The sequence below is a fragment of the Sebastes fasciatus genome, chromosome 17 (genome assembly GCF_043250625.1).
Source record: "Sebastes fasciatus isolate fSebFas1 chromosome 17, fSebFas1.pri, whole genome shotgun sequence".
Lineage (NCBI taxonomy): Eukaryota > Metazoa > Chordata > Actinopteri > Perciformes > Sebastidae > Sebastes > Sebastes fasciatus.
In genome coordinates, this window is record NC_133811.1 from 11282342 (window position 1) to 11306779 (window position 24438).

Sequence of the window (24438 nt, forward strand, 5' to 3'; positions counted from 1 at the left end):
TTATCCTTTGATATTGCAATATATTGCTATTAATTGTTTTTTATTTGTTTGTTTGTTTGTTTTATTGACACAACAAACATTAATTACTTCTTTATTGTTTTCTTCCATTTACATGCATGTTCTTTTTAAATATCTCTATATTGTAATTTGCTTAATGAATTGTATATATGTTTGTTTATGTTTTTGTTTTAATTTTGTTCTTTTTTTAATTTTTAATTTATTATTGAATTGACGCTTTGGCAATATTGTTCACCTGACAGTCATGCCAATAAAGCAATTTGAATTGAATTGAAATAAAACTATAATAATTTTTTTTTTTGTGTAGGCCTTGTGTCTTGGTTATCTTGTTGTTTGACGTCTTGCACTGTTTCTTATCTGAATGACGACTTGAGGAAAAAGTGAAAGAAAGATTATTTTAATACTGTTTTCGCCCACACTGTTTTTTGCACTTGAACTGTAAAATATTCACATCTATTCCTGGAAGAAAAAAGACAACATACCTTTTCTTATTGGCTATTGGTCAACTGTTAAGTCACTGTTGAGTATGGGTCCATCTGATTGGACGCGTCCAGTGAACTGATCTCTCATTGGCTGAGGATAACGCGGGCTCCTAGCAACGCATTCTTACTAACCACTATACTCAACCATGCCCTGACTGAATAACGTGGACATTGCTGTCCGGTCAGTATGTCTACGACTGATATGTCCCAGACTCTGGACATCCTCCGGTCTTTGTATCAGCACGTACAGTCCCTGGAGGAGTTTGCGAACAGCATCGTGTTCAGAGAAGGACAGAGAGCAGAGCTCATTGAACAGTCTGACTCAAACCGGTTCAAAGCCTTCGTCCGGGGGGTTTCTGTCTGCTTTGACAAGCAACTACAGCAGGTGCCGAGCTGCAACCAGGTAACTTTACACTAGCTGTCGTGCTAACTAACTCTTATTTGGGTTTTGATGTGAGATCCTGTGGCAATGGTGTTACTGTACAAGTTAAAAGTCCTAGTAAAAGTCCTGCATTCAAAATATTACTCAAGTAAAAGTACAAAATATAAAAAAATGTAGTATATAAATATTCATATAATATATAAATATAATAATATATATAATAATATAATATATATACAGTATGTATATATATATATAATATATTAATATAAATATAGTGTATTAAAAAATACACTTAAAGTACTAAAAAGTTAAAGTACTCATTCTGCAGAATGGCCCATTTCAGAATAATATATATTATAATATTGGATTACAATTATAGATAGATAGATAGTAACTTTATTGATCCCGAGGGAAATTCAAGTTTCCAGCATCACAGTTCCATAGTGCAAAAACATGTTAGTAAAAAGGCAGTAAAAAAGTTAGGTCAAAGTACAAAAAACATATACCAGATATAAAAATACAAGGAGATGAAGAAAACTGTTAAAACTGAATATAGTGCAGGGTAACAGCTGGGATACAGGACTATTAAAAAGTGAATATAGTGCAGAAGAGACTGTTAAAAGTGAGTATAGTGCAGGGTAACTCCAGTAGCTTAGTCTATGAAAGTGCACTGTGTGCATTATAATCTGTCCTGCAGACCGTCCTCGAGGGAGCAATCAGTCTGTTGGTCAGTAGCTTTGTTGTGGATAGTTTACATTAAGACATAAATATAAGTCATGCTATATAATGGATGCACAAACCACTAAGCTGTGAGGTTTATAAGAGACTGAATTTGATGTTTGATTCTGATGTTGTGTATTTTATGCTTTCCACAGATCTGCACTCTACCTGAACTGCTGGCCTTTGTTCTTAACAGTCTGAAAAGGAAAAGAAAAAGAAACATCTTGGCACACGGCTACAATTTTCTGTCTCTGGCTCAGGAGGAGCGGGATGCAGACCACTTCAAATTCAAAGGAGATGTGACTCAAAGTGCTGCCTACATCCATGGCAGTGACCTGTGGAAGAAAGTCACAATACGACTTGGTACAGACCTTACACGCTACCTGCTGGAGAGCTGCTCTGTGTTTGTGGCAGTCCCTCCTTCATGTGTTTTCCAGGTGTGTGGCGCTCCCGTCTATGACAGGGTGTCCATGACTACTGCCTCCACTGGATTTTATCTCCAGCCTCGGCCCAGGACGCATAACGGTGCTCAGTTTGTAAGGAATCGAAGTGAAGTGACCTTGAAAAGGAGACAGGAAGTTGAGAATCTTACTATCGGCAAGACGAGGAACAGAAGGGATGCAAGAGTGAAGAAAAGGAAAAGAAAGAGAGAAACTAATCAGAAGGATGAGGAGGAGATGATGACTTGTTCAGGAAAGAGGAGGCGGGTAGGACAGCAAGAGCCCACACAGGAAATGCAACAGGTGTGCTATGAAACATTGGAGGAAGGGCAGCCCATGTCTGTGGAACCAACACTATCTATGAAGCCTTTGGAAAATGGCACTCCTTGTTCCAAACAGCCCGTTGAAATGCAAACAACCATAATTCCCTTGGAGGGAGGACCCAGTTGGAGATCGGGGATTTTTCCCCCTTTGCCTCCCTCACAGTGTTTTATCCGCACACTGGGATTCCTGTATGGAGGAAGGGGTATGCGTGGCTTCCTTCTCAACAGGAAGAAGAAGAGTGCTGGTGGATTAAGAAGGCTACAAGGGCAAGATTTGGTCCGAACAGTCTTCTTTGAGGGACTGGCGTATCTAAACGGGCTGGAGAGGAAGCCTAAGAAACTCCCTCGGCGCTTTTTTAACATGGTCCCTGTGTTCAGTCAACTGCTGCGTCAACACAGGAGATGTCCCTACAGCAGGATACTGCAGAGGATGTGCCCAGTGGTGGAAGAGAGAGATGCAGAACAGGGGGAATTAAGCTCCCTCTTGCCTCAGCACTGTGCACCTCACCGGGTCTACCTGTTCGTGAGGGAATGCCTCTCTGCTGTGATCCCTCAGGAGCTATGGGGCTCCGACCACAACCGACTTAATTTCTTCTTCAGGGTCAGGGGCTTCTTGAGCAGTGGCAAGTTCGAGAAGCTCTCACTGGCTGAACTGATGTGGAAGATGAAGGTGAATGACTGTGATTGGCTGAAGATCAGTAAAACAGGTGAGATTGTCATAGCTGGTAGGGCTGCACGATTTTGAGAAAATATCTAATTTCGATTATTTTAAAAAAAAATTCCGGCATCTCCTGCGGCAGCCACAGCCCAAACGCACTACCCCCATTCAAAATGAATGGGAGGACTTGCGTTTTCACCGCACCGCCAGATCTGATGTGAATGGAACCTTAACCAAACCACTCTCATCTCCAGGCAGATTCCCGCCTAGTGAGCTCTCATACCGGACACAGATCCTGGGTCAGTTCCTGGCTTGGCTTCTGGATGGCTACGTTGTAGGCCTGGTTCGAGCCTGCTTCTATGTCACTGAGAGTTTTGGCCAGAAGAACGCCGTCAGGTTCTACAGACAGGAAGTCTGGGCAAAACTGCAGGACTTAGCCTTCAGGTACCCACACACACACACACACACACATACATACACACTCCTGCAAAGGTTTTTACTCATGAAGCTCACACAAACCATTTTTGTGATTTAGAGGTCACCTCTCCAAGGGTCAGATGGAGGAGTTGACTCCGGCTCAGGTGTCATCCCTCCCCAAGGCCACCGTCATCTCCCGCCTTCGCTTCATTCCCAAGACTGACAACATGAGGCCTATCACACGAGTTGTAGGAGCAGATGCCAAAACGAGGGTACAGTTTGATAATGATTAAAATTATCTCTTGCAAATCCATAAGTTGTGTGTTATAACATGAGCGTGTTTATTTAGGACATTTCTTTTCTCCTGCAGCTCTACCGAGGGCGTGTACGGGACTTGCTGGACATGCTGCGGGCCTGTGTGGGCTCCACGCCATCCCTCCTGGGCGCCACAGTGTGGGGGATGACTGATATCCACAAGGTGTTGAGCTCTGTAGCTCCGGCCCAGAGGGACGAGCCACAACCCCTCTACTTTGTTAAGGTTGGTTTTTGTGTGCCAGTTTGTTAATTGTACTGGCAGAGACTGACAAAATGTTACTGATGTCTTTTAAGCAGTCATATTCATTATTTTTTTTTGTGATAATAAAGCTACAAAAAGCATTATAATGTAGTTTTAGCACACTTAAAACTGTGAAAACAGGTTTCAGTCTTTTGTTAAATGCGGTTTTCCCTACTTCATTCATTCATTTTTTGTCTTTCTGTGCATTTAAGGTGGATGTGAGTGGAGCCTATGAGAGTCTGCCTCATGACAAACTCATTGAAGTGGTTGGCGAGGCTCTGTCACCTGTTCAGGATGAACTCTTTGCCATCCGCCGCTATGCAAAGATCTGGGCTGATTCCCACGAGGGCCTGAAAAAAACCTTTGTTAGACAGGTACCGACATACACACACATACTGTATACAGGATAACAATATTTAACTTCCATCGGAGAGTTTCTGATGTTTGTTAATACAGGCAGATTTCCTGGAGGGTAACATGGGATCCACCAACATGAAAGGGTTTGTGACGTCACTGCAGAAGAGAGGAAAAGTTCATCACGCCGTGCTGGCAGAGCAGGTGAGAGGGACATTCTCAGATGTTTCTTTAGAATAGATAAGGAAGTTTGATACTTCTTTTTACCCTGAGCATTTGATTTCTTTTCTTTCAGCATTTCTGCTCAGATCTTCACGGCAGAGAGGCGTTGCAGTTCTTCACCCAAATGCTAACTGGCAGTGTTGTTCAGTTTGGCAAGAAGTAAGCATTACCACCATTAAGTAGACCAATATGTAGCGTGTCATAGCTCATTTGTAAATGTGATCACATTCAAAGAACTTGGTACTTACAGTAATTAGCTGAGCAATATTAATATGATAATTTATCGTCTTTCAATGGAATCGTATCATGATGAAATCATATATCGAGATATGATGCACTATTACGTTGACTAAATTGATAATAGCAAGCACATACTTACTCAAATTTCTTGGAAAATCAGATCAATTTGCACTAAAGTTCTTAATTAAATGAGAAAATAATCAGTATTTTTCCTTTGTCAACACACAGGGGTATACAAAAATACCATTTACCAGGTGGTTGTTTCATATAGATTGTTTATTTATTGAATTACCAGGAAATATGCTATTTTGGCCATATCGTCCAACCCTATTTAATTGAGTTTCTACAACATCATCACACACATTCACATTTATTTTGCCCCGTTTTAGCAACAATCTGATTTTGTCCCTCGGTGTTTCAGGACATACCGTCAGTGCCGAGGGATTCCTCAGGGATCGGTTGTGTCCAGTCTGCTCTGCTGTCTCTGCTACGGTCACATGGAGAATGTCCTGTTCAAAGATATTACTGAAAAGAAAGGGTATGTATATCAGTCAATGTCAACTTCTACAGATGTAATAACACATGTCCAGCAGCAGAGGGCAGTCTTTCTGTATAGTAGCAAATCTCTATTTACATACAGTAAATATGTTATACAGTTATTTTCCTCTCTCTGTGTCCTGTAGATGTTTGATGAGACTGGTGGATGATTTCCTTCTGATCACCCCAGACCTACACAGAGCACAGACCTTTCTCAAGTATGACACACACACACACACACACACACACACACACACACAGTTTTTCTACACATTTTACAGTGTGTTGATCTTTTCTCTCACTTGCATTCAGTTTCTCTTTTGCTCTCTTTTTATAGACAAGAGATGTAGTCAGTTACATAAATTTAGTTTAAACAAGAATAAAAGAAGTTAATAACATAATATTCTTTATTTGTAGAGATTTTTCAAACCCAGTTATGAAGTGCTTTAAACATAACGGCAAATTAAAATCAACAAATTATAAAATCAAGTTACAAAATGCGTTAGATTTTTACAATAAGATGGATAAAGTCAATTCCAGAAATATGAGATAAAAGAAATAAAGAATAAAATGGAAAAATAAAATAAAATAAAATACGATAAGCTCTCCACTGAAAGTATGCATTAAGAAAAGATTTAAAGGTGCAGTCATCGTTAATAATCCAATACACTTTTGGTTAAATTCAGCAAATGTCTCCTCACGATCCGCCAGCTGTCTGTTTTGCTATCATGTTAACGTTTGTTTTTGTTTGTTTGGGTGTTGAGTTCAAATATCAACAATCTTTCTCCAGAATCGCTGACTCCACTTAGAAAAGATGTTACTGACTCAGCTTGATTATTTCCTTGGGTTGTTTCAGAGCCTGAATGGTCAGTGAGCGTCTGTCAGCCTGGTTTTTGCAGTGTATCCCACACGGTCAGCTCTAGCCTGCCCGTGTTGGAGACTTTTCGGCCGATTCAGCATGCTGAACCTTTTTGAATGGCGAATACAGACTCCCGCCGCCTACTGGTGTGGAGAGTTATTTTCTGTCATGCAGAGCGTACGTGCTAACTGGCCGTCGGCTGTAGTCTTTGCGGTGTGTTCAAATGCAACTTGTCGGCCAAAGGCGACGTGAGGCGACGCAACAGTCGGCCTTTATCGCTGCTAGTTCTTTGATGTCGGCTTGGTGTGGCTGGGCTCGTAAGCCGGGCCCCTGGAACAGATAAAAACATCTGCCTGAGGAAGGCCACAAAGAGCCTTAAAAGTAATCAATAAGATCATAAAATCATTCCGAAAACATACTGGGAGCCTGCGTGAGGAGGCTGAAACGGAAGTGAAGTGATCACACCGCTTAGTTCTGGCTCAAAGCCTGGCAGCTTGGCTCTATACAGTCTGTAGTCGATTAATAGATTTTTATTTAAGACAAGGCTGCTGCTATAATCAAGGTGTGAGGAGATAACATGGACTCTGTGTGTTAAAAATCTAAAATAGAATTATTTTTTAAATATTTTTAAGATGATAAAACATGATTGTACAAGCTTTGTGATATGCTGCTCAAAACTTAAATTAACTAATTAGAAATAAATGACTATAAAACAAAACACCAAGATCTCTTGCAGCAGGCTGGATCTGTTCTAATAGGGACCCGATTGATGGCAGAATTTGTTTAATTATTTGCTGGGAGCCATTATAAATCATATCTGTGTAATTATCTTCTGAAATCACCACCCCCAAATCCAAATCTGTTCTTTAATCTTCCCATCTTTTTTAATGGAAAAAGGTTGAGAGACAGATTTAACACAACGTGATGCTGAATGTTTAATTTAGTGGTTGATAATGGCACTTTGACGTTGTGTGTGTGTGTAGGATCTTGCTGGCCGGGGTGCCACAGTACGGTCTGGTGGTCAACCCGCAGAAGGTGGTGGTCAACTTTCAGGTGTCGGGCAGCGTGGGGTCATGTCCCGGCATCCGTGTGCTGCCGCCTCACTGCCTCTTCCCCTGGTGTGGACTCCTGCTGGACACGCACTCCCTGGACTGCTACAAAGACTATTCAAGGTGAAGCATCCCGTCAGATGTAATTAAACTAAAGAATTATTGCCTCAAGTGTGCTTATTGCATCACTTATGGGGCTTTTTGCAGACTTTATGGTTTCTTGTAAGCTGAGTGCCTCCCCCCTCCCTCCACCTTCTGTACTTTGTACCTACTCATAAACATACTTGGAAAGAACTCCCAGTCCAGCAGGGATAATTAATATTCATGCATAAAACACAATATATAACCACATATCCATTTACAATATTAATGTTTGTTTACTATTCTCGCCTTTTCTCTCTTTCCATCTCTCACAGCTATGCAGGCCTGTCTTTACGCTACAGCCTTACGTTGGGCTCCTTCCACTCAGCTGGACAGCAGATGAGGAGGAAACTGATGGCTATCCTCAGACTCAAGTGCCATGCCTTGTTCTTGGACCTGAAGGTCAGGGAAATAATAGTGCCTACATAAAAAAAAGCCTTTAATTGAAGAGCTTGTCAAGTAACAGGTCCTCTACAAAGGTTTAGGTCTTTCACTCTATTTAAAAAGGCTATTGATCCAATATATGTTCATCAAGGGCCGTATTACAGAAACGTCCTATCTTAAGTCTTAAGTTAAGATAGGAAGAGACTTAGATAGGATTTTTCCCAATTTGGTATTACAGAAGCAAATCCTAACTAACTTTAGGAACCCTATCTTCTATTACTTCATCCTATCTTTTCTCAGGCTTGGAAATCCTAAATACTCAATCCAACATCGCTTGTCTGTTACTTAGCAACCAATGGTACTTTGACATCTCGCCGAGCTAAACAACTATGTTTTTCTCATTGAAAACTTACTGAAATGTACATTAAAACAACAAATGAGTTAGAGGTGTTGGTAACATCTGTAGAGAAATCCAATGATGTTCCTTTTGGAAAATTTACAGCAACGCTAACTGTGGAGATAAAAGAAAGAGAGCGGGCTAAGATAGCAGATACAGTCTCTGCTGTATCCAGCATTCAACAGAGCGTTGATGCTATCAAAAAAAAAAATAAGTACGCTGACAAGTGATACGAAAAGGCAGCTCTTATATCCACAGAGCAGAAGAAAAGTGATGGAAAAGTTAAAGTTAGGACAGCTTAACAGTTATCCTAAAGTTAGGAGAGTTTATTTAAGATTTTGGGAAGTTAGGATGCTTGTGTAGTACACTTTTCCTATCTTAAGTCAGAATAGAAACATTGACTCAGGAACTGTTCATCTGTAATGGTTTAGAAGTTTCTTTGATACGGCCCCAGCTGTTCAAATCAGCTGCTAGTCAAACATACATTAGCTGTGCCTGAGTGAAGGGGCTGCCTCCTTCGAAGGACACAGCCTACAAAGGTAGAAACCTGAATTTGTACTTCCTCTAACAAATGATGCGGTCAGGCGGCATTTATCAACATGTAGAGTCAACAATATCCAAGGTGAACAGCCGGAAGTTACTCTCAAACAGCAACAAAGTTGTAAATGACCGTTGTAAACTTGTCCATGATAACTGAATTTATGACTCGTGACATTTCATGTCAACACATAATGGAAAAACAATGAAGCAGATTGATAGTAAATATCAGTAAAATCTAGGGCAGCCCCCTCCTAGTTGATTAGTTGTTTTTTATGCTTTTTTCATGCTCAATGATTTATTTCTAAGAAATGTATGAGCACATCTCTGGTAAACACAAGATTTAAAGTGGTTTTGTGTGTGTCTTTGTGGAGAAACTCTGTTTTACAGATCAGATTGATTAAAATCAACTAATCGACACAAAATCGCAGCAGAGTGTTAGTCGACTAAGAATTTCTTTGGTTGAGAACAGCACTAATAAATACATACAGGACAAATAGTGAAACGGATCAGGGAACAAAAAAATATAACTAGTTAATATTGCCCATGTTACATATCATGTACAAATATTAAAGACTGTTTGCCTCAATTTTACCTTTCATAAACATTTTTGCATTTGATTGATATGCATACAATGGAGTGGAAGTCCCACACATCTTTTTTCTATTTCAGTCACTTTTATTTCATTTCTGCACCTTCGCTTTTGTGCTGATCTTATAATAATGAATACCTTTTCCTTTTCAGACCAATTCTCTTGAGGCAGTCTACAAGAACATCTACAAGCTGGTGCTGCTTCATGCATGCAGGTAAAGACAGTGACCTGACTGACTTTTGACTCTTTTTTTCCAAACCTAAAGTGCAATCTTAAAGGGTAACTTTCGTATTTTTCAACATGGAATAAGTGAGTCATGGGGACAGCTATTTTTGAAGTTGGTCCAGTATTGAGGGCGAACGCTGTAACTAGCAGCCGTGAAAGAGTAGCATCGAGTAGGAGACTTCTCCTTGAGCAAGACTCTCTCTATAATGTCAGACACTTAATACATACAGACATAATAACAATCAGTGCCTGTCATAGCAAAAGCAAGCACTTTAGTGGATGTAAATGATGGTGCCAGCTTGCAGCCCGTGAGCAGCTGTCATCAGCAGCGTTATCCCTCAATACTGGAGTAAATTGTTGAGAAACTGTTATCCCTATGTCAATTAGATACAAAAACATGGGGAAATAGGATCCAGGTTGAAAAATTCCAAAGTTACCATTTAATTATGTACTGTAATTTTTACTGTTGTAACATAATATGCTAAAATACCACTGTCTATCATTCAGATTAAATAAATTCAGTGGGCACTGTGAATCATTTGTTTCCATTATCCACCTGAAGTATTGAAAAACAGTTCCAATCAACACAACTCTTCCTTCACTACTCACTTCCCCTCTCCAGTTTGTTCATTTTAATCTGTTGTTACAGTAAGCGCAGGGAGGGTTATCAATCAATACCTGCACTGAGCTGAAACTAATTTTACTGCCTTTTATCTCAGAATGTAAATATCTGAATGGGCAGGGCGCGTCTTGTTTGTCTCTTCCTGATTTTTATTTTTCTCGTTAGGTTCCACGTGTGTGCCCAGAGTTTGCCCTTTGGTCAGACGGTTGCTAAGAACCCTGTCTACTTCCTACGGATGATACTGGATATAGCTGAATACGCCAATCGACTCATCAGGCTCAGCAACAAAGGCAACATTTCCCCTTCATACATCTGGGAAAAAAATCATTTAAGCAATATCAAGTTCAAAACTTATCATCTCTTTTTTTTTTTTAATCCCTTCCCTTTACTCCAGGACTGATATTAGGCAGTAAGGCCCAGACCGGCATTGTGCAATATGAAGCAGTGGAGCTGCTTTTCTGTCTTTCTTTCTTGCTGGTGCTTTCACAACACCGTCCTCTCTACAAGGATCTGCTCCCACACCTGCACAAACGTATGTACCCTCAGGAAACACACACACAATAATATCACCCAGGAACTATCCTACGGCACCACAAGATGACGAGCACGACATATTTTTCCAATTACGATAATAATAAAAGTTTATATAGCATATTTCATTCAACAAGTTCCCACAGTCCAAGGTGACGTCTTCAGTTGTCTTGTTTAGTCAAAGCGAGTCAAAACGTGGTGCAAGGTGTTAAATCACCCAAGGTTAGAGTTCTGTCATAACTACAGTGAAATGAAAGAAAAAAATATTACAGACCATTCCTGTTGTTTACGGGTGTAAGAAAATATCGGAAAAAAAATTATATCACGATATTATGTTTTGTGATTCTGTATCGATTCTCAAAAACACGATATTGATTTTTAATTAAAAGTTTACATGCAAAGATGAACTCCGACAGTGCTTTATTTAATTTGCAAAGAGATGCACCCTCTCAAAGTAGTGCAATGATGTTGGATGTTACAGGGGCAACTAGGCAATTGCAATACATTGCAACATATTGAATCGTAACCCATGCATCATGATACGTAACGTATCACCAGATTCTTGCCAATACACAGCCCTACTGTTGCTGTGTCAGGAGATATTAAAGGTTCTCTATACAATATCCAGAGCATTACTATAACAGCAAACAACTATTTGCTATGTAAACATATTGAAGAGTAATGTCTACCTGAGTAGAGAGTGTGTTATTGTAGCACCCCACACTGAGCTCTGTCAGCAGAGTTGCGGTTTGTTTTCACTGTTAACACTGTTAGCACCGTTAGCTGCGAGCCACCGCCATGTTGAGAGCTGTGCGGAGGCAATAGAAATGCTCCCAATCTGGCATTCAGCACCTTTAATAATGAATGAGCCATACCTGCCTCAAATCATGTTGCTGCTGTGTGATGGCTAAAGATATTTTAATCAACTGCATGGAAAAGATCCAACATTCTACAACTCACTGGTCAAACCGGATGTCAGTAGTGATGTTTCTGCAGAATGCTAGGTCCCTGGATTACTTTCAGTGACACATGGATGACATTATTCATACAGTAAGCCTCAGCTATTCTTCTGCCTGTTACAGCCTCTTGCTTTAATCCCATTTTTAAGTTGTACTTATATGATGCAAATATCAATCTAGTTGTAAAAGTGGGTAGCAAACAGGTCTGTGTGTACATGCCTCTGCCAACTACAATGTTGCCTATCAGTATTATGGTAGAAGGTCCAAGTAGGTGGAAACGCAAGTTCAATTTCATGCCAAAATGAGCGCAAAATTGCACCGCCTAATCATAAACACAGCCTCACCTTGTGTGTTCATTTAGAGGCATGAAGTGACTCACCTTAAAATACTCCATAAATGAACAATATGGAAACATCATCATTACAACTTGCTCGGAAGGTCAAAACCCTTAAATGTGGACTTTATGAGAGGCGCACCCAACCCAGCAAATCTAGATACAACACTTTGTCTTACTGTACATGTACACAAATCCGTTTATTGCCATCTTTACTTACAGGTGCTGGAAATGTTTCAGGTGGATGAATTTTCCAGTTCACCATAAAAAAAAAAACATCATTCAGTTCTCTGCTGTCATCCTCTTGACAGGGAAGCGCCGTCTAGAGCGGCGTCTGGGGGATCTGAGGCTGGCCAGGGTTCGACAGGCCACTAACCCCAGGACCCCAGTCGACTTCTTGGCCATCCAGATGTAGACTACCAGCCGCTAGCCCCAGTTGCAGCTCCCAACACCACAATGAAACCGTCAGCAGCTCAAAGGTATAGATACGTATTTAGTCTAGCTTCTCTAGAATGTGTCTGTTGTGAGTTTTTGTCTTTTGTTTCTCCAAAGGGCACTGAGAATTTGACCCAATTTCTGTCAAAGTTAAGAAAGTACAAACCTTTTTTTGTTGTTTTTATTGTCTCCCTCTCAGATTTGAAATCAGTGATTTGGATTTATCTGATCTTCAGTGTGCCAAAAGAAAATTATCCGTGACACAGTGTCAGGAATGAGAGAAAAACAGATCTGATATAAAACAATTAAGTGATAAACCTCAGTCATAAACACACCATATAAAACAAAAAACACCTGATCAAAGTATAAGGAAATTGGATGATTAAAAATCATCCAGCTGCTGACGTAGACCCCGCCTCATCCCATAGCTGTTTGTCTCTCTGGACTTTGATATACACTTTGTGGTAGTTTTCCACAAAGAAGACATCTGAGGTCACCTGGAAGATAATTTGTATGAAAATAAGTTCACAGAAATATTGTCAGCCACTACGTTAAGTTAAATGAAGAGTTTGATGTAGCTCAGTTTTTTTTTTACATTACACTGATGACAATCTTTTAGATTCTTTCTATGAACAGCAGGAAGCTTTGAGATTCAATACAATGATTTTTCGAGACAAAATGAGTGTTAAGAATACATTGATGTTCAAAATGTAAGGTTTTGTAAATGTGGAATCAAAGTCAGATGGCGATGTATTACTTACACTACACAACAATGTACAAAGGAAAGACTGTCACTTTAAATAAATCCCGTTTTATAATTCAGGAAGCAAATGCGAGTTGTCAGGTCAAGTCCTGATAAATGTAAACATTAACAATCAGTATGAAAGTCTATATTATAGCTCAGCATGACTGATTATAAGTCAGGTATCCTATGAATTAAGATGAGATTCCACAGAAGCAGTGACATTGTCCTTTTCTGTTCAGGAACATTGTTACTTGCAGCATTTCTTAAGCTTTCTGGGTCCTCTGTTCCTGTGTTTCAACCTCAAAGCCGTCGTTGCAGTAGGGATTTAGGTCAGCGCCACGGGAGGACTTCTTGACTCCACAGCAGATCAGTTGGTAGAAAGCCACCAGAGGGATGGAAATCACAGGTACTACACAGAGGAGGATGATTATGCCAAACACCCAGTCTGGATAGGGCTTCACTTCAGTTTTTGGGAACAGTTCCTGAAGAAAAAGACAAAGAAGTATAAAATGTCATGTATATGAAACAAAAATTTCTGATGCTTACATATTATGCTTACACATTATGCTTACACGTTTTGTTTAGCAAGATAATCTCCACAAATGAACACCCCTTTTATGATTTTTGAAGCGTAAATGCAGTCGTCAGAAGTAAAAAGCTAACGTTAGGCTATAAACGAACTACACCACAGTTGCATAACTTCGTGTCACTACCACTAAGCTAAAGGCGGACTAGAGGTTGGCGTGATTACGTTTTGAAGTCTCATTTCGCAACTTGCTTGCAGCCGCCTTTTTTAAGACATATAAAAGCTACAAAAATTCACGAGGGGATATTTACTGACATATTTTATATCGTAGAACAAAACGTAAAATCTCTTACTCAGTTGTCTGTTGTGCTTAAACACTGCAGCTTGGTTAACGGTTAACGAGGGTCGGTTATCGGTTAAATTTTTTTTTCAAAATTAGCATCCCTAGTTTGAGGTTGTGCCAAACTAGCCGTTAAGCAAATGTGTTTCTTGGTGACATCACCAAGCTACGGAAGAAAAGGCAGGACTTCAAGCAAGGCAGTTCAGGAGCAATGTTTCTGTGGGGGAGAGTAACTCCCTTTGGCGTGGACTTTGTAACTTTGCAAACCTTTTACATGCACACAAAATTATATAACACTAAAGGAAAGGGGAAAAGCACAAAAGCATATTAGATCCCATTTGATATCTCCATGTCAGTAACCTCGACTTGCTTACATAGGCCGGATTCCATGCGGGATAAGTGGGATGTTTCTGTGCCTGGAGGACCACGTAGGCAACCAACACCCCGAGGAGCAATAAGGGACTGATCACCATCCAGCATGCCTTCCAAAAGATGTTCGGCCTCTTCCCGGTCATGAAGTAGATGTCGTCACTGAATCTGTCAGAGGATACGGGGACCAGAGAAAATGTTTAATGCACTGGGATCTCAATTGTAATAAGACTACAGAGTAACATTAAAGAAGAGGAGTTCAAGTTACGTTTTCATTCCACGGACATAAACGACTCCAACGATTTCAAAGAATGCAATGATGAGCAGAGGTACGGATCCCACGTAGCTGTTAAAGACCTCTACCCAGTAGTTCCCCGAACCCAGGGTGAAGATGAGAGCCGTCAAGAAGGCTATGAAGCAGATGGCGGCTAAGGAAGTAAGAAAAAAAGTTTTTCAGAGAGAGAATTCAAAGGGAAAACATTGACTTAAAGATGATGTGGGCACTGAAGACGATGGACTCACATTATTCGTACAGCTTAGGGATGCAAAACCAAACCGTAAAAAAACGAACCGTTCAATGACGTACAAACCAAACCATAAAAAACAAACCATTCAATGACATACAAACCGAAACTTAAAAAAAACGAACCGTTCAATTACGTACAAACCAAACTGTAAAAAACTGAACCGTTCAATGACCTACAAACCAAACCGTAAAAACTAACCCTTCATAACGTACAAACCAAACCATAAAAAACAAACCGTTCAATGAAGTACAAACCAAACTGTAAAAAACCAAACCGTTCAATGATGTACAAACCAAACCGTGGGCTTGTTGAGCCGTTGCACCACTATTAAAAACGGACAAATGGCGTTGTGGGGACACAAAGTGTGCATACCTTGCCACATTTGGAATTGCGCCCTACTTCAAATCGCATGTTGTCAGAGAGGTGTCCAGGCAGGTTGCTCACGTAATGATGTTTGACGAAGCCTGAACAAAGCTCTCCAACTCAAACAGATGGAGCTGCATTTGAATTTGAATTTAGGATTGGTGGCAGGTGTCTTAGGGCATTGCACACTGGAGTAAGAGCCTCACTACTGCGCCTTATGATCGCTATGTAGGACCTATTTTAAACTACCAAAAAAAAGGATGGAAATGGGGTAAAATTTTTGAAAATTCATTGGTAAAACTGTTGGAACCTTTTACTTTAGAACAGCTTAAGTCTATTTGCAGGTACCTGTTACGAGTTCATTAGGAATCCACTTGGGCAATAGCTTGAGGTCGTTGAGGGGCGTTAGGACTCCCTCTATGTTGCCAAACATGGAGGAGAGACCCAAGCTGAAGAGCATGACGAAGAACAGTATGGCCCATACCTGGGAGCCTGGCATCTCTAGCACTGCTTCGGCGAACACAATAAATGCCAGGCCGGTACCCGATGCACTCTGGGGGAGGAAGATGAAAGGAATGAACTGACTGTACATGTTTGACCAACCGGCACATGATGTACTGCACTCCAAGGACAGAAAGGGGAGGCGAGAGACAAAAACAACCAGGAAAAGAGAAATTTGATTCAGGCAAAAAGAATGCAATGTACAAGATTGGATGTGTTTTCAAAGTTACAATACCTGGTCAAGGAAATCTTGCAGGTCACAGTGCCTCAGGTTCAAACTGGCCACCTGATCTGGATGTACACGATTTAGATACTCATACCAGTGATCAAAGTTTTCCACTGTTATGTTCTGGTCTGAAAGCTCAAAGTGATTGGTCAGATCCAAGATGTTTCTGCAGATGGGATACCAAAAAAGTCTGCCTCATTGGTATCGGCAAGAAGAAAAGAAGCTTTACACAGAATATGTATGCGTACATACTCATTTACACAAGCGTTGAAGGCGGTGGTAGCTTTAAATCCCAGGATGGAGAAGATGGGAATGGAGGCGAAGAGAGATGTGGCACTATTTATTATTCCTATTAGAATAGCGTCCCTCTCGCAGTTGTTTCTAATGGACACAGAGCAACAAAAAAAAAGTCACACAAATCATCACAATTTTACTGAGGGAGTTAAGGAGTCCTTACCTCTCTGCATTATAGCTGGAGAAAGCTATGAGACCTCCAAAGGCGACCGAGAGGGAGAAGAAGATCTGGGTGGCAGCGTCCAGCCACACCTGAGGGTTCTTCAATATCTCCCACTGCAGCGAATGTAAACACAACATATCAGGTCTGGCGTATTAAAACCTTCACCATCACCTGTAGTAGTAGCAGCAAGTGATCAAACTCACATCAGGAGTGAAGAGGTACAGCAGTCCGTCAGTTGCTCCAGGCAGAGTGAGGCCACGGATCAGGAAAATAGTCAGCACCAGGTAAGGGAACGTAGCCGTCACATACACAGCCTGAAACACGCAAACATACGATACAGCCCTCTTTCTTTCTACATCTTCCTGTGATTATCAGCAGTGATGTCAAGTATTTTTTCACTAGATAAACAGACCTTCCCCATTGACTCGATGCCTCTGATGAAGCAGATGAAGACCACACACCAGGCGCTGGCCAGACAGATGACCATCGACCATTGCAGGGAGCCGCTGGTCTCGATGTCAGGTGTGATGTTCAGGGTCTCACGGTACCAGAAGTAGTTCGATGGAGTGCTCTTCACACACTCCACGTTATATTCTATATATATGGATGCATAGAGAAGTGAAAGACAATAACAACATGGGCTTAATCTTCAAGTTATTAGTGTTTATTTTGGTTTAAGGGGAGACACCCCAGTGTATAGGTTTAAAAAATTAACTGATAGACATTGCCATGAAACTTCCCAAGTTGATTACTTACATTAAGGCAATTCTTTTTTGTATTACAAGTTTTCTGAAAATGTATGTTTAAATATGCAAATGAGGCATTATCTAATGCTAACTTTTGGTGAATTTAGGAGAAATCTACAGACACAAATAGACAAAGTAGTAAAATTAACACCTAAATGTGTATTTTGTGTACTGAAAAAAGACGTTATGGAAGCAAAATAGCAGAACAATTTACCAGTGCAGTCCCCTTGAACATGCATCAACTTTTGTAACATACTGTAGTGTACTTTCAGAGTTAAATATTAAAATGGATTTTGTATTACACGAGAAATGTGTTTCTGCAAAACAATGTATCACCATGAAACACATTTTAATATAAGATAAGATGGACCTTTATTAATCCCCGGAGGGAAATTCAGGTGTCAAAGCAGCAACATCAGCAAACAGAGTGAATCACAGGAGAGGTAAAGGTATACAAAAATTCTAAAGACAATAATAGAGATATAAAAGATACAGAGTGAATGGGTGAACATAGTGTGTACAGTCCGTCAATAAATAAATGTAGTATGTACAATAAATAAATAAATGTAATATGTACATATGTGCAGTCAGCACTAAAGTGGTATATAGGATGTATAGTGTAAAGTGAGTGTAAAGTGCGCCAGATAGTGCATGTTTAAATTTCTTAAAAGTCCTAATAGTTGTCATATGGGGGTCAGCCTTGGTTGTGGAGCCTGATGGCTACCAGCATGAAGGACTGACCCAGGCGCTTTGTGTTGTGCCGAGGAGGGATGAGTCTGTGGCTGAAGGTGCTCCTCATCTTGACTAGCTCATCATGGAGGGGGTGGAAGGGGTTTTCCAGGATAGCGTCCAGCTTCCTCCTCATCCTGCCCTCTGCCACCACCTCCAGACCGTCCAGCTCAGATCCAACCACAGAGCCAGCCCTCCTCACCAGCCTGTTCAGTCTGTTGGCATCCCTTGTGTTCATGTTACCCCCCCCAACATACCATACATATAATATCTTGGTAGGATTACTGAAAACAAATGAGACCATGATTTTTTTGCTCTTTGCCTGCCACGTATTCCACTATCTGTCACTGATCAAAAGCATTTTATTTTATGCTGTGCTGCAACGGGATCCTATGGTGCCATAAAACAATAACAATCCAGTAGTTTTCCTATTAAATCTGACCTGAAATGTCACGCAGAGCCTGATAGTTAACCAGGCCTCTTGTATCTTGGAACTTTATTATAATTGTACTAGTTTCTCAAATCAAATTTGATGCATTATAATTTTACATATAGACACATATTACCTGTGTTATCAGTGCTATTGAGGGGACACTGGCTCCACGGCAGAGGGTTTTGGAAAGAGTGAAAGAAATACCAGAGCACCCAGGCCATGATGGTGTTGTAGAAAATGCCCACCAGGAATGACACAATCATGGAGGCAATTCCTACACACAGGAAATAACATTTTCTATAAAAAAAAAACAACATAACAAAGTATCTGATAAATAAACATCCTAATAAATTTCACTGATAATTCTAGGCCACCCACCGAGTCCACCCAGTATCGGAGAGATGGAGTTCCAGACGCCGACGCTGCCCATGCGGAGCCTCTGGCCTATAGCCAGCTCCAGGTAGAGCAGGGGGAGGCCCTCGAACACCAGCGCTATTAGGTAAGGGATGAGGAATGCACCTGGAGACATGAAGTAAATATTTACCTCACAGTTATTCATCTGCCAGATTAGACAATCTTTATCAACATACATAGCAGAGAAAATGTGTTTTTGATCATGAGTGTCTGTTTGAACCATTTTCCAAGTGACTGATACAAATGTTTTATAAAATCCCATTAAAACTATCTCTGCTTCAGAATCAGAAATTACCGACTACCTTACTGTTGCTCTTACTGTATATAAAAACATAAAGAAATGTAAGAAAATAGATATAAAGGAATATGTAAATTATGTACATAATGCTACAAAATCAAACACAATATATGTAAAGAAATATAAATAATAATACAAATACAATTTTTAAATATATGAAATATATATAAATATCAAAGCATCAAACTAGGGGCCGATTAATCGCATGTTCATCCATAGTTAATCACAAATTAATAGCAAATTTTTTATCTATTCAAAATGTACCTTAAAGGGAGATTTGTCAAGTAATTAATACTCTTATCGACATCGGAGTGGGAAAATATGCTTGCTTTATGCAAATGTATGCATATATTTATTATTGAAAATCAATTAACAACACATCACAGGTACTGCATTTAGCATAAACAATACGCTCAAATCATAACATGGCAAACTGCAGCCCAACAGGCAACAACAGCTGTCAGTGTGTCAGTGTGCTGACTTGACTATGACTTGCCCCAAACTGCATGTGATTATCATAAAGTGGGCATGTCTGTAAAGGGGAGACTCGTTGGTACCCATAGAACCCAATTTTCATTAACATATCTTGAGGTCAGAGGTCAAGGGAAACCTTTGAAAATGGCCATGACAGTCAAAATTTAGCGCAAGCATGGCACATTATTTAGCCTCCTTTGCGACAAGCTAGTATGACATGGACACGTTACTATCGTGTTAACAGCCCTACATCAAACACATACAATGTATAAGCACAGTGTAATAAGTAAATACTAAATGCTGAGTGTGTGGGATCTATTAAGTGTGTTAAATATAAATGCTAGAATAGTATAAATAAGAATTAAATAAGAATATTTCTTGAAATGTACAGTATAAATGCAGTATTGCACAGTTGCATCATTGTACAATTTATTGTACAGTTTAATCTGAATTGCTCAAATTACACAGATCTAATGCTTAAGGTACTCAAGAAAAAGGTATTTATTGGTCACTAAGCTGAGGTCAAATAGAGGCTCAGCTGAGTGTAACACTGCTTGTGGGAATCAGGAATCTCAGAGTCAATATATGAAGTTTGAACACGATCAGCTCTTACCCAACTCAACCCTGACCCAGGTCCTTTAGGATTCTGTGGTTTTGGGATAAGAGATCTCTCTGGGAACTATGAGGAAGTAAATACAGGAATTGGGGCATTTGAGCGAAAACAAACCCTGATTTTGAGCGTTATCAATCAAACACAGATAAGGTTCACCATTTTGATATTGACTGGCCTAGTTCATTTGTTAATAACTAAATATCCTGAGGCAGAGAGAGACTCTAAAGCAGGGGTCTCAAACTCGCGGCCCGCGGGCCAATTGCGGCCCGCAAGACGATATTTTGTGGCCCCCACCTTGATATGAAAGTTTAATGTTAGTGCGGCCCGCAAATTTTTAAAAAAAAAAATTTTTTATAAAGTTTTTTTTTTGGGGGCATTTTTTCATTTTTATTGACAGGACAGTGGATAGAGTCTTGGAAAGGGGGGAGAGAGAGAGTGCATGCGGAAAGGGCCACAGGCCGGATTCGAACCCGGGCCGCCGTGGTCACGACTAAGTCTTGTTACATGGGCGCCCGCTCTACCAACTGAGCTAACCAGGCGCCCTCAACCCGCGAGTTTTATGTGAATGGCAGTTTGCCGTGGAAGGTCCCTTTGTTGCGCGAGCCCGAGCTGAACGAACCTACCAATCACAGCGGGGTATATGGCTCCCGGGGGCGGGCAATCGGCCGGGCTTGATGCAAGCAGAGAAACATTTCACAACAACTATGGCGGCGCCCGTGTAACATCGCATAAGCTCGATTAAAGCTTGATTTATACTTCTGCGTGTAATCGACGCCGTAGCCTGACGTGCACCTCTCCAGAAATGTAACTACACGTCGCGGCGACGCAGACCGCAACAGCTGTGATTGGTCCAGTCTCTCAGCGATGCTGAGCGGCCAGGACCAAGTTCTACTTCTCTCTGCCTCCATCTTTTCAATGTTTGTTCACACAAATCCACTCAGATATATTTTCTCTTTTCGGCGTTGCAGTAATGTCAGTAAAAGTTCTGTGGTTCAACAGTTATTAGCTCCAACTCCCTCAGTTTCTGTTTGTAGTACAAGAAGAAGAGGAAACTCATAGAGACGCCGCCGCCAACTAGCGGTTTGGTGGTGTAATTGCAGAGCAACACAAACACAGCAGGCACAACTTTATTGCGGAGTGACACCAAGTGGAATGAATATATATCTTGTCACACAGCCCCAATCATGTCTTTTTCAAAGCCTGCAGTGAAGAGAAAGGTTGGTGACGAGCACAGACAATTTCAGGAAAAGTGGGAGACGCAATAGGCCATGTTCAGAAGAACCCATTCAAGTTAAAGAACTGTTAATAATGACGTTTGAGAAGATTGTTTTTTTTTTAACAAAGCTTTTTTTGTGGAATACCTGATGTGGCCCAGCCTCACCCAGACTCTGCCTCCAGCGGCCCCCAGGTAAATTGAGTTTGAGACCACTGCTCTAAAGTGTGGCTGCACTTCAATTCAGTATCTCATGATTGGATAAAAATAATCTGAACAATTTTAGGAATTCAGTGAAAACATAACATACCGGTAAGTGATAAGATGCATAAATCTCTAACAGCTAACTCAATTAAACTATTGTGTGATGTAAGATTGGGGAAATATAATGCAGCTCATATGATAGCATCATATAATAGCATCTCACCTCCTCCATAGATTTGGCACAGGTAGGGAAAACGCCAGACGTTTCCAAGTCCCACTGCAAAGCCAATACATGTCAACAGGTACTGGACCTTGTTGTCCCATTTGGGTCTCTCCGCCACTCCAGTGTCTTTTGTGTTGCTCATCCTCAGCTGGTCAATATGTTCAGCACAACTCCAGCTCTGTTACAACGATGCAACTCTCCTTAAATTAAACTTCAATATGTATTCTTATTTGGTCCAGAATTCTCCTGATCTCAGCTCAGTGCATGTCAAAATACCTCCTTCACCTGTTTAGTCTAAGTGCTCGTCTCGTCCTCTGTCTTACTCTCTTTAGTGGGCTGTCCTTTAACGTCCTATCAGTTGCAGCTTTTAGTCAGATGGAGCTTTTATTGGTTTTCCTGAATAAATCAGGCCACCAGGAAGAGAGAGAAAACATCAGGCATGATGATTCAGTGGTGAAACCTACCCCTAATGGATAATCTGGTGATGCTGTTTCAATGTTACACTGACTCAAAGTGAACCATTTGGATGCAATTAATAAAAAACACACCATGACCGTTGAAATTAAACAGGGAGTGAAAGCACACAGGTGACAAACCCACAAACAGTCTGCCTCTTTCAGTATACTGCTAAAAAAACATCAAATGGCTGTTGAATTAAAAAAGTGAGAGGAAATTATTTTTCTTTTATTGAACAAATTGAACTGAACACAAAAGGCACCAATAAAAAAAGAACGATAATTACAGTTTAAAGTGCAGTTTTCTACTGATACTCTTTCAACTAACTCAAAAAACCACTGAGTGCAATATTGCAGTCGTTCACGATGGGTTTATCGTGCAAGTTGACATTGCTATGATGATAAAAAAAATCAATATATTGTGCAGCCCTAGTCCTGAGCCACATAAATAAATGAAAATGGTTGCAGTGCAGGGTGACTGTGCTACATATAAAAGAGAAATAAGTCTTTTACAACTGTAAATGTAAATATATGTACTCCTAAATGTATCCGTCATTTTAGGAAACATCTATGCTTCCCATCTACCTTCTTGTTGAGCTGATATAATTTCAAACAGTTTCTGCCACCTGTTGGCGTAAACATACTTCTGCAAAGCCCAGACCAACATCAACATCCCCAGGTCTCTGAGTGTGTGTTTGAACTAGGGCTGTCAATCAAATTCAAAATAAAATATTTAAATATTAATATTTAAAATATTGAATCGCATGATTTTCCATAGTTAATCGAGATTAATCGCACATTTTTTATCTGTTCAAAATGTACCTTAAAGGGAGATTTTTCCAGTATTTAATACTCTTATCTGTGTGGACGGTCTTGCCTTTAAAAAAAATTCCACCAGGAATGGAGGTGGACTCTTCCACCAAAGCGCTGTCTGTGATCTGATCTGCTCTCTCAGCATCACAGTCGCCAGCCATAAGCTGGAGCGGACAAAGCTGAGGAGGTTTGAGGCTTTGAATTCCAGCTTTAAGATGTTTCCCCTGGTCTCCACTGCGATCAGTAAACGACCAACCAGCCAAACTGTGGTCCAGGGCCAGAGCTGCTGTTTCCACCTCCTCATAGAAATCAGCCAGGAAGTATTTTCTGTCCACCCACACAGCATCCCCGTTAGACAGACGAGGCTCTGTGAAGCGTCGCTGGTACTCAAGGGTTTCCTCATCAGTTATCCTGGGGAAAGCCTTCTGGAAGACCTTTGTGTGTCTTATCCAGTTAATTCTTATCCAGTATCCATTAATTAAACCTCTTTGAGAGACCAGGACACTGGTGAAGGTTCAGGGCTGGTGCAGGTCTCAGGTCTCAGGTCTCAGGTCTCAGGTCTCAGGTCTCAGGTCTCAGGTCTCAGCTCTCTCCAGGTTAAATGATGTATTTGTGTCCAACACGCAACTTTTACCAAAAAAAACTAAATGCATTCCCTTCATCTCACTTACATAATTTTTAGCAAAATGGGATTGTCAAGCAGTCAGACTGATCCACACTGTCATAAAAACATAAATGTTGCACCTGACAAACTGAACTGTATTACAGTACATTGTATTTGCAATTATAATAGTTTATATAATAAAAGATCTCATACTTCGATACACGTCTATATATCGATACAGATATTGCCACACAAAATATCGCGATACTATACTATGCTGTATTGATTTTTTCCCCACCACTAATAGTTTAGCATAAACAATGGAAGCAGAGGGAAACAATTTCAATAATTAGCATGCTGTATTTTGTTTGTTTAATCTATACACATCCCTATATCACATGCAGTGTATCTTACCTGCTCCATATGCTGTCTTTTGTTAAACTGGTTCACCTGGCTTTACTGCCTCTCTGTGATCTGTCATTTTGAGGTCCCCCTCTTTTGGCTAATTGGCTACTCTACATCTTCTAGCTTTTTAAATATTCGTAATGCATGGTTATGGCCCAGAAACACCAAACGGGTGGGCAGGAGGGGAGGTTGGATGGGTCAAACAAACGCAGAACTTTCCACAGGAGGCTGCTGTTCCTGTCCCGTGTGTGGACTTATTTTACCATACTTTTGTCATATAACTTCTGTACTTAACTAACGCCAGTTACTTAACAAACATACTTATTTGAACCCAAACCATGAT

At 40.5% G+C, this 24438-nt stretch overlaps 2 protein-coding genes across 3 annotated transcripts; one reads left to right on the forward strand and one right to left on the reverse strand.

Annotated features, from left to right (window-relative positions):
• Positions 1-623: 623 nt before the first annotated feature.
• tert (telomerase reverse transcriptase) lies at positions 624-13236 on the forward strand. Of its 2 annotated transcripts, XR_012590664.1 has the most exons (17): positions 624-903; positions 1761-3075; positions 3281-3470; positions 3562-3715; positions 3814-3981; positions 4212-4373; positions 4456-4557; positions 4649-4734; positions 5237-5353; positions 5499-5570; positions 7195-7383; positions 7677-7803; positions 9464-9525; positions 10324-10448; positions 10553-10690; positions 12294-12461; positions 12617-13236. XR_012590664.1 is itself a non-coding variant. In XM_074613547.1 (16 exons), the coding sequence occupies exons 1-16, from the start codon at positions 688-690 to the stop codon at positions 12395-12397; spliced, it is 3327 nt and encodes a 1108-aa protein (XP_074469648.1). In that variant the 5' UTR covers positions 624-687; the 3' UTR covers positions 12398-12462. The 2 variants fall into 2 exon arrangements, 1 of the variants encoding a protein (XP_074469648.1); XM_074613547.1 differs by lacking the exon at positions 12617-13236 and having other exon boundaries at positions 12294-12462.
• On the reverse strand, positions 12162-22178 carry LOC141754476 (sodium-dependent neutral amino acid transporter B(0)AT3-like). Its single transcript, XM_074613548.1, has 12 exons — positions 21819-22178; positions 18758-18898; positions 18513-18653; positions 16884-17065; positions 16675-16785; positions 16472-16584; positions 16267-16395; positions 16024-16180; positions 15636-15840; positions 14666-14825; positions 14403-14565; positions 12162-13644 (listed from the first exon to the last, which is right to left on the reverse strand). The coding sequence occupies exons 1-12, from the start codon at positions 21958-21960 to the stop codon at positions 13426-13428; spliced, it is 1863 nt and encodes a 620-aa protein (XP_074469649.1). The 5' UTR covers positions 21961-22178; the 3' UTR covers positions 12162-13425.
• Between the last annotated feature and the right edge of the window lie 2260 nt (positions 22179-24438).

Excerpts from the sequence above, each read along its gene's own strand:
- tert (XM_074613547.1), top strand. The coding sequence starts at position 688 with ATGTCTACGACTGATATGTCCCAGACTCTGGACATCCTCCGGTCTTTG. Across the intron at positions 3,982-4,211 it reads AACCCCTCTACTTTGTTAAG|GTGGATGTGAGTGGAGCCTA; the intron begins GTTGGTTTTTGT and ends TGTGCATTTAAG. Across the intron at positions 10,449-10,552 it reads CATCAGGCTCAGCAACAAAG|GACTGATATTAGGCAGTAAG; the intron begins GCAACATTTCCC and ends CCTTTACTCCAG.
- LOC141754476 (XM_074613548.1), bottom strand. The coding sequence starts at position 21,960 with ATGAGCAACACAAAAGACACTGGAGTGGCGGAGAGACCCAAATGGGAC. Across the intron at positions 16,396-16,471 it reads TCCAGCTATAATGCAGAGAG|AAACAACTGCGAGAGGGACG; the intron begins GTAAGGACTCCT and ends TGTGTCCATTAG. Across the intron at positions 14,826-15,635 it reads TCCTAATGAACTCGTAACAG|CCGCCATCTGCTTCATAGCC; the intron begins GTACCTGCAAAT and ends TTACTTCCTTAG.